Consider the following 9,704-nt stretch of genomic DNA (forward strand, 5'->3'; position numbering starts at 1 on the left):
ATGAACAAATTTTACTGCGAAGTTGTTGGAGAGCAACTTGGTTTAATAGTTAAGGCAAATTTGCTTTCTGAGGTGGTGTCAAAAGGGTCATGGACTTGCTATGATGGTATCTCAGCTCTTGGATTACAGAATTGCAGTTTTTAAAGAGGATAATGAAGAATAACTAATTGCAAATGCTGAGTCTAGATTGTAGGATGAGCTCTCACATTCTATGCTCAGCTTTTGAAGCACTTAGGATTCCTGAACCTCTCTGAAGGGCTCGAAGATTGGCAGAAAAGTGAAAGTGGAGTCCCCCAAAAGTTAACAAGTCCAGTTGTGCTGTGCTGATTTGGTGCGATTTGATAACCCCTATCACACCACATGCAGTGACTTCCCACAGGTCTCAGCACAGAGCTTTCCTGACCACGTGGCACATGGACACGGGGCTGTACGGCAAAGTATATGGATGCAATGATTTATGCATCGTAGTTAGCCCATTTTTAGGCAAATAACTGATTATTTAGCATAACATCTGTGAGACAACCGGCCTGGTATGTTCACTTATTTCATCTGCACCACTCATCAGCACCGTCCCTGATGTACTGCTACAAAAGCTCTAACTCTGTACTGTCAGGGGTCATAGCCTGCTCCCCTCAGATCAGGCACACAGTAAAAAATGCTCCTAACTACAAATCAACAATTCGCCTTGTAAGATGTTTTACAGGATTGACATCATTTGCTCTCCTCCAAGCATGCCTGCCACCTGCCAGCAGGGCTGGGATGTCAGCATGGGAATGACTGACAGCAGCCCCAAGACAATACAAGAAGATATTCTGCAATATTTTCCTATATCCCACCAAAATCTTGAGTGCTCAGCCCTGTGCTTCCCCATTTAATAGTATTTCTGCAAAAAGTAACTAAATACAGAATGGGATCCAGGCTTCCAAGAGGAATCAGCTCACCAGCAACTTATGGGGCTGGAGTCTAAATGCACCAGGAGGGAGTGTGGTTATGAGGCTGGGGACATGTGCTGGGTCAGGACTCTTAGGAACTGCAAATTATTAGTGGTACTGACTTGGCTGATACGAGTACATATGAAAAGGGACTGACTTTGAGTAGATCAAGTGTGTGTGTGCATGTGTGAAAGCAAGGATTCAGTGTATGCGTAGATGGGAGCATATACATGCAGCAAATGTGCATGTACCCATGCAGGGAATGTGCTTGGGTGCTTGAATAGCTGTGCACAAAGAGTCTGCATGTGGCCATGCCATGCCTGGGGGACAGTGCATGTGTGGGTACCTATTGATGGAGATTATGTACATAGGGGATGCGCACATGTACTGGGAGTGTGCAGGCATGGCTGTGGGGCCACCACACTGTGCTTGTGTGTCCATGTAAGGACCATGTACATGTCCATGAGTGAAAGGATTACCATCTTCCTTACCTCTGTCTGCCTAAGGGCTTATTACAGCTATGGTCCATGGCTGGTAGAGTCAAATTTTTCCTCCAGCCTTGAGGAAACAATGTGCTTTGCTTTTATTACCTATGAAAATCATGTCGTCAGTCCCCTTTCTAGCAGCGCCCTCCAAAACTAAGCTGTCTGGGCACTTTCAAGGAGATTGGCAGAGCTCCCAATATATAAAGTTCCTAATAATTTAGCAAAAATCATCAGCTGGGTATTAAAAAGAAGCCTTGGCCAGTGTCTCCACCGAGGGAACCCGGACTGCTCTGTCCCCTGCTCTGTTCAGCCTGCCCGCCAGCCAGCACACGCATTGCCAAGCCCCAGCAGAAAGCAGCCTGCCCACCGCCCCGTGTGATAGCTGCATTCGTGGGAGGCAGCTGAGAGAGCTCTGCAATAGCTTAGACGTGTGCTGGGAGGGATTCTAGTGGGGGCAGATATATGGGGAGCTCAGGTGCAGATGCATTGCCTGCCTTCCCCTGCAGCGCATGGGGGAAAAGCCTTGTCAGCCCCAGCACCGCAGCAGCAGCCTTGTGGAGTGATGGGGCTGCTCTGCCCTTCTCCCAGCTTGAATCCTGAGAGCCACGAAGGGCTCTCTGCTGGGATGAGTGGACTCCATCACTGCCATCAGCACAGGCTTTGGTGCACAGAGCCCCTCATCTGCTCTGACACACTGCAGACCACCCCTGCTGAGGGCTGTGCTGCTCAGTGGTGGCTGTGAAACCCATTCCCAGGGCAAATGTCTCTACACTATGCTAACCAGCCTCTCCAGTCACTTCTTGCAGGGGCCAGTGAAGATGTCCTGACCTTGACCTCAATCAAGGGGAATCTTTTCTCTCCATGTGCAGTGCAGCTTCCCATGCTGATTAACACCATTTCTGCACAGCATTGGTTGCCAGTGAGACCAGTAATAAAGAAATTTATTTTTTTTTTACCTCTCTCAGTGAGCAGTAACCCCTGGGAAAAGCCATCCCCAGGCCCAGGCTGGAGAAAGAGAAAGAAAGAGGGAGACAGACCTCATTTCAACTACCAGGATCGGGTGCTGGACATTGAAACGGCTTTCCAAGCACAGAATGACTAAACTCCATTTTCCACCTTTTACAGCAGTACAGCAGGTCTCAGTTAAGAGCCACCCTTGATCCTCCGCTGCGCTGCCTCTCTGACGGGGGGATGGTGTGGGGTTCAGCATCTCAGGGCAGCCAGCATGTCCGTCCATCCCCATCATGTAGTTGTGGTCCCACATGGTGATGGATGGCACCAGACCTTCCCAGCTCTTGAGCTGTGTCTTCTCCCACGAGCTTTGCTCTCATGCTCTCAGTGTCATTTCATATTTCTCATATTGTCAAGATGTCAACATCATCTCACTTTTTTTGGCTGAGATGTAAAGGAGTTATAAATACCCCTGATGACACGTGGGGAACAGAAGCACTAAAGCAATAGTACAACCTGTCTGTTCAGAGGGCCCAGCGTGAGAAGGTCAGAACGTGATTTTTGCAGTGCTCAGTCCATGAGGAGTCCATAAAGGGCTCTCCACAGTGGTGGACACCACAGCGATGGGTACCACTCTGCTGCCTTTACCATGAGCCCCTCTGCCTGCTTCTGCAATTCCCTGTTCAACTCACTCAGAGGCCACCAGGATTTCAGAGACCTTTCACCATACAGGCAGGACTGCGCTGAATGGCGTGAGGATCTCTGTGAAGAAAGAGGCAATGATTTCATAAGATGTATGCAAAGGAGGCCAAACAACAGCTGCCAAGCCAGAGTGCTCAGCTTAATAGCTGCAATATCATTTCTAGAACAAATAGTTCTTTGAATACTGGGAGCAATAAAGCTTGCTTCCCCTGTTGAAATTCTGGCTACAGCTTGTAGACCACTATGCTCCACTGGAGATGCTCTGAGAGCATCAAAAGGTACTGGGCAAACCTGTCTGTGCTGAGGCCCACACCGTTCCTCTCCCTGGCAGCTTAGCCTTGGGAGGACCATAATTCACTCCAACTTCAAACCCCATTGAAATTTAGCTAAAATTGGCTGATGCCTTCAAAACCCATCGGGGGCATACACACATAGTGATCTTACAAGCTTGTTTCCATAGAAACTAAGCTGAAAGATATAATTTCCTGAATTTAAAAAAAAAAAAAAGAAAAGGCAGCAAGCTGATCACTGAAAACCAAAGGGAGAACCAGCTCAATGTCCCTGTGTCCCATCAGCCAGCCTGTCCTGCATCAGGTGCACAGAGCCTTGCACCATCCTGTTCCATGGCTCCACATCCCTCTGCCTTGCTGCCCCCCACTCCACTCCCATCTTTGCTGTCCCCTCCAGCTCCTGCCAGTCCATTATTCAACATCCTTGCTCCTCTACCTACCCAGTCCCTGCCTTTGCCCTATCTCCTGCCTGCACTCCTCTCTCTACAGAGACCTCCAAGACCTCAAGCCTGTGGCTGCCTTGGTGGGAAGGATCCAGGCTAAGCACAAGGAGGGGTGAGACATGTCTGGTGGAGGCAGCACGCCCCCCTGTTGAGTCCCTGACAGGTGAGTGTACCCCACAGCCCTGCACCTGCCCAACACCCCCAGATATTCAGTGGGGAGCACCTCCCTGCCACTGCAGCAGGTCACAGCTGCCACAGTGGTCACTGCTCCAGCTCTGAAGTCAGCCAGGTAGGTTTGATGAGCCACTTTTGCAGAAAACATGTTTTAAATAGGCAAAAAATGGCAGAAGCAGAGTCTGCTGGAGAAGCTCCCACCCCCTCAGGGTGAGCACGCAAATTCAGCGCAAGGTCGTGCTGTAGAAGAGGTGGCCAATTTGCTTCCGTGAGCACGGCTCTGCGGGGATGAAGCCAGACGGATAGTGTGCAGTGTCCCCTCTCCCTGCCACCACGTGTGCTGTGACAAGGTCCCTCCTGCCAACTTTGCTGATCAGACCTGTCTCCTCCCCGCAGCAGGCGAACCAAACCCCCCTGCACATTCCCTACCTGACCCCTCCCTCGGTCTGCCAGCTCGGTCTGCCAGCTCCGTTACCATCCCTTTCCTTCTAACAATGCCTGACAGGACCCTGCCAGGGCATGTGGGTCCCTAGCCCCGCCAGCCACCATTGCTGCCACTGGTCTGGGCTTGCTGGCCACCCTACCATGGGTTTACTTGGTGGGAGATGCCAAGACCCGCTGCTGCTCCAGCCAAGCAGTCCTGCTGCTGCATCTCTAGGAGCTTCTGCTCCTCCCTCCTGAAATTTGACTTCATTTAGCATGTAGGCGAAGTGACTATTTTTGCACTGAACATTTGCATTTGTGAATATTCACATTTTCCAAGCAAAGGCTGATTCGTGCTTTGAAATGGGCCTGATCTCACCCATTAAACTCATGCACCTGGATGAAAACTTCCACCAAGGCTGCAATGGCATGTGGACAGCCTGGCTCTGCTCAGCTCCTCCTTTTCCTTTTACTGATCACACGGTGTGTTTGCAAGTTGGGTTTGGAGCTGAGCACCCAGTGGAAGAGCTGGCCAGGGCAGCATCTCATCGCCCCCAGCTCCTGCACATGGCAGGACCTCATCCAGCCTGAAAGTCTCCGTGTTTCCACAGCGACATCAGACAGTGGTTTGAGACGCTTGAATGTGAACCTCTTTCTTGTGTGCTGGCCAGACTGAATGCCATGTAAAGCCTCAGGATAACTTGCTAGTCAATTCTATTTTCTCCCCTACCAATATCACATAAACCCAGCGAAGTGAACACAACCGAACAACCTTCAAGCCCCACAGAGCCCCTGCCTGGTGTACAGGCTCCTCTAGGATCCTCCTTCCCCTCCTCAGCTTCCCCCCCCCCACACACCCGGGGAACACCCAGGACCCCCCAGCTGTCACTAGCAAGCAGGCAAGAGCCAGTTCATGCATTTGCCTTGGCTGAAGAGCAGCGAGCCCAGCAGCCTGCCAGAGCAACGCTGCAGAAATCATCCAGCACTATGTAGGTCAACACTGGCAGCTGCAAAAAAATAATGTACCGGGGAATGCGGGAGAGAGAGAGGGGGAGCTGGAGGTTTAACTGGAGAGGACGGATGGACAGACAGACACACAGATAGACAGGGTCGTGTAGACATCATTAACCCTCCTGACGGGCACTCTTGATTTACACCACATGTATGAGGTACTAGACTAGAAACATGCATCAGTTACCTTATCAGAATATATAGACATGCGTGTTGTCAGACCAATGACAGGGATCCTGTAGAAGCCAGCTGTGTATGATACGGGTGTTGGTGTTAGGTGATCGTTGGGAGCAGGAGGGTGACTAACTAATATTGCATAGACCTGTAGGACAGGATACATGACACAAACATTATTTCACAGGAGCACATTGGCCATCGAGTGTGATTTTTTTTTTCCTTTTCTTTTCTGCAATGTTAAACAGCCCCACATTAACACAGTAACGTCTTTCAAATAATCGGGAACAGCGAAGCAAGGACTGCACTGGGGAGCAAGGGGTGCCGTGCTGCGCGCCGAGGTGATGGGTCTGCTCAGGGTTATATCTTAATGGAAATGCCATGCCTAGCCGCTCCGCTCGCTAAACTAATAACTTTCATGGATTACAGATTAAAAGGAAACATCTCCCTTACAGTCACACTGTGTAATGCGATTTCTTTAACCACACATTTAATACTCGGTTGTAATTCCCCTCCGAGGACTATTACAAACAAAGTGGTCAGCTGGGACTCGGAGCAGGAGAAGGAGCGCAGAGCCAGGAAGCAGATCAGCCATCTGGCCCTGAGCACAGAGAGGAATGAGAAAGCTGGGTGAGCGGTGGGGAGCAGGAGCCAGGACCTGCCTTCAGCACACCACAGCGATGGGGCACGGGGGTCTGGGTTATACCGAAATGGGGAAGGAGGCTCCCAGCAACATCCTGCTGTTATTACAGGCCTGGGATTTTCATCTCCAGCAGGATCCTATTTTATGTCAAATGGAGAGGAAGGAGCTGGGTAATCCCTGGGGGATCCTTTGTTACACTAATGCCTTTCAAGGCACAAGAAATGTCCCCAGCTGGTGACAGGGCTCCAACTAGGGTGAATCAGCGCAAGGACTTTGTTGTCTGGGAGGAAATAACACTTCTTCCTCCTCCAAGCATCTGCCCAAGCCCCAGGATGACCTCTGCACCCAGGCTGGAGGGATGACTCGCTGGGAACGGAGAGGAGGATGAAGCATGCCTGGGGAAGGGGATCTAGGGACTAGGTGGGAAGACGGAAGATCCTGCCCGGTGTCAGGTAGGAGGAGGCTGAGGGTGCAGAGTGAGCTGGGGCAGGGGTTGGAGACCCTACCATGGCAGAAGGAAGGAATTACTGGAGAAGGGGTTGGGGAAGTCACTGGGGAAGGCAGGAGGAGGGTAGTGCCCTGGCAGGGGTGCCTGGTGCCGTGCTGACGTGGCGTGGGCAAGGACCTGCACCCAGGAGGGCTGGGGCATGGGTCTTGGGGCAGGACCAGGCACTGGGGGGAGAGGCTGGGGGCTCTGTGGGGGCGAGGGCTGTGCTGCGCCACAGAGCAGCTGACCAACAGGAGCCATTTTGCATGCATGGGCTCCCGGCCCCTCCTCTGCCTCACAGCCCCCTGCTTGGCCACAGTATCGGTGAGCGAGGACTGAGGGTGGCTGTGCCCCACACTGGGGCTGGGAGGACCCCTGCATATTGGGACAGTGTGGGCAGCCCCAGCACCCTGACCCCCAGCACCAACAGCCCCCTCTGCACCCCGGCTTAGCTGCCTCCAGCATCCCACTGCTCCAGCAGGGTTGTGCCAGCTCCTGCTACCCTGTACCATCCCGGGCTCCGTGGGGTTTGCCATGGGGACAAGGCTTGGAGGTGGCATGGACACAGGCATCTATCAGCCGGGCTGCTTAAATAGAGCCTCTGCTCAGCGAGGGACCCGACTGAGCCTTCTCCCTGCTCCCTGCTGGGCAGCGGGTATCACTTACAGCCTGCGCTGCGCTTCCTGCCCGGCTCTGCCACCATCCCCAGGGATGGCTCCAGCCATCCTCCATCTCCACATTGGGAAGCTGAGCTGCAAATGTGTCAGCTCTGCTCTGCTGTGCACCTCTGCCACCTCCCTGCACCCTCCCCCCTCCCTGGCTGTGTGTGTCTGGGCGCATACATGCATTTCTGTGCGCGTGTTGGTGTGCATGTCTCCAGGGCGCAGGCGTTCATACGATTTGTGTGTATGCTTGTGCCTGTGCAGGGTCTGTGTACACCTTTTGCGTGTGCATGGGTGTGTTTGAGGCAGGGGTGGGTTTGTACTTGTGTGTCTGCCCACATGATGCCCCCAGCTAGGGGGAGTGGGGCTGATTAGTTGTGCTCAGCACCCAGAGCACACGCAGGGCAGATGGAGGGGCCAGGCCACAGGCTGCCTAGGGCACCCAGACTGCACCCATCAACGTTGCAGGTGTGGGCTGCTCCCTTAATGTGCCGAGGGTGACCCATGTATGTCAGGAGATCCTGACATACACATACATGACCCATGTACGACAGGAGGAACGCGCTGTGCCCGTGTGCAGGCATGCATGTGTGTGTGTGCCCAAGGCTCCCTGTGTCTGTGTGGGTGTGTGTGCACGCTGTGTCTATGTGCGTGCAATCTCTGTTGGTGTGTGCCTGTGCCTCGTGCATATGTGTGGCAGTGGGTGTGCTTGTGTGCCTGCTTTATGCCTTGTGTGGTGCTGGGGTGGCCATGGTGCTGTGCGCGATAGGGCGGTGTGCAGCTGTGGTGCACAGCCATTCAAGTGCATGATCTGGGGGGGGATGCAGGGGTGTGTGGATGTGCCTGTAGTGCACGCAGTGGGGTGGGTGTATGTGGCGGTATGTGTGTGTATACATGTGCACATGGATGCGTGTATGCATGTGGCATAGCATGCGTGCACCAGTGTGTTTGCACACCGGTACGAGTGCAGACTTGCAGTGTTCTGTGGGTGCCCGTGTTTGCATGGCAATGCATGTGCGCACATGGCATGTGTGTGTGCACACAGCACAGCCCATGGGCATTCCCACAGCGGTATGTGAGCGCCCAGTGCATGTGCATGCACGGCACTCCCCGTGCCCACATCTGTGCACAGCGTGTGGCTGCCCATGTGTGCTCATAGCGTGTGCCCGCCTGCACCCATGGCGATGTATGTCTGTGCATGGCATGTGAGTGCATGTGTGTTGCTTTCTGCATGCATGGGGTTGGGTGGGCAAGTCTGCACACCTGCTCTGTGTGTGGGTGCCCGTGTGTGCCCCAGGCTGCGTGTGCGGTCCTGTGTGTGCCACAGGGTGCCTGTGTGAGCCCATGTGTGCCCTGGTGTGTGTGTGAGAGCCTGTAACTGCCCTGGGATGTGTATGAGAGCCTGTATGTGCACCGAGGTGTGTGCGGGTGCCCTTGTGTGCCCTGGGGTGTGTGTGTGAGCATGTGTGTGTGTGTGAGCCCATGTGAACCTTGAGGTGTGTGCGGGTGCCCGTGTGAGCCTCTGTGTTTGTGTGAGCCCGTGTGTGCCTTGGGGTGCATGGGTGAGCCCAGGTGAGCCCCGGGGTGTCTGCGGGTGCCTGTGTGAGCCCCGGGGTGTCTGCGGGTGCCCGTGTGAGCCCCGGGGGATGTGCGGGTGCCCGTGTGAGCCCCGGGGTGTCTGCGGGTGCCCGTGTGAGCCCCGGGGGGTGTGCGGGTGCCCGTGCAGCGGAACGGGCAGCCCGGCAGCGCTTACATAAAGGCTGCAATGCGGGGCAGGACCCCGCTCGCCGCCGCTCTGCCCGCCCCGAGCCCGGGGGGCGGCCGGGGGCCGGGGTCGCTGCGGCCGCGGGGGCGGCGGCTCGGCGCCCTACGGGGCCGGGGCAGGTGGGCGCTCTGCGGCGGCGGCAGGGGAGTCGCCGGCCCGGGGTACCTGGCTGGAGATGAGGTCCTCGCAGACGGAGAGGGCCATCTGGATGGCGTTGGGCTTGTGCGTGACCGAGGTGGCGTTGAGCTGGAGCTTCCAGGTGCCGTGCCGCTTGTTGGCCTGGTTCACCGCCTCGCGGAAGATCTGCTCGTGCTTCTTGGTGCTCAGCACCGCGCCGATGTTGACGATCTTGGGGTCGCAGCCGGCGCGGGCGAAGGAGGAGGAGAAGAGCAGGGCGAGCAGCAGCAGCCTCATGGTGCTCATCCACGGGCGGCGCGGAGCCCGCCGGGCCCCCCCCCCGCCCGCCCGGCTCAGCGCGGCCCCATGCGGGCCCGGCCCGGCCCGGCCCGGCGCGGCTCGGCGCGGCGCGGGGCGCTCTCCCTGGTGCTGAACCGCCCGCGCC

The 9,704-nt window shown here is 55.1% G+C and overlaps 1 protein-coding gene across 12 annotated transcripts in view; it reads right to left on the reverse strand.

The window, feature by feature from the left end:
- GRIN1 (glutamate ionotropic receptor NMDA type subunit 1) overlaps positions 1-9,704 on the reverse strand; it is a 40,194-nt gene extending 30,490 nt beyond the window's left edge. For all 12 annotated transcript variants that reach the window (XM_056352739.1, XM_056352743.1, XM_056352744.1 and 9 more), the window contains exons 1-2: positions 9,308-9,704; positions 5,599-5,733 (exon numbers count right to left, since the gene is read on the reverse strand). In XM_056352739.1, the coding sequence (XP_056208714.1) occupies positions 5,599-5,733; positions 9,308-9,565 (393 nt within the window). In that variant the 5' untranslated portion in view covers positions 9,566-9,704. The remainder of the gene's footprint in view (positions 1-5,598; positions 5,734-9,307) is intronic.

This window comes from Falco biarmicus, chromosome 9 (assembly GCF_023638135.1).
Source record: "Falco biarmicus isolate bFalBia1 chromosome 9, bFalBia1.pri, whole genome shotgun sequence".
NCBI lineage: Eukaryota > Metazoa > Chordata > Aves > Falconiformes > Falconidae > Falco > Falco biarmicus.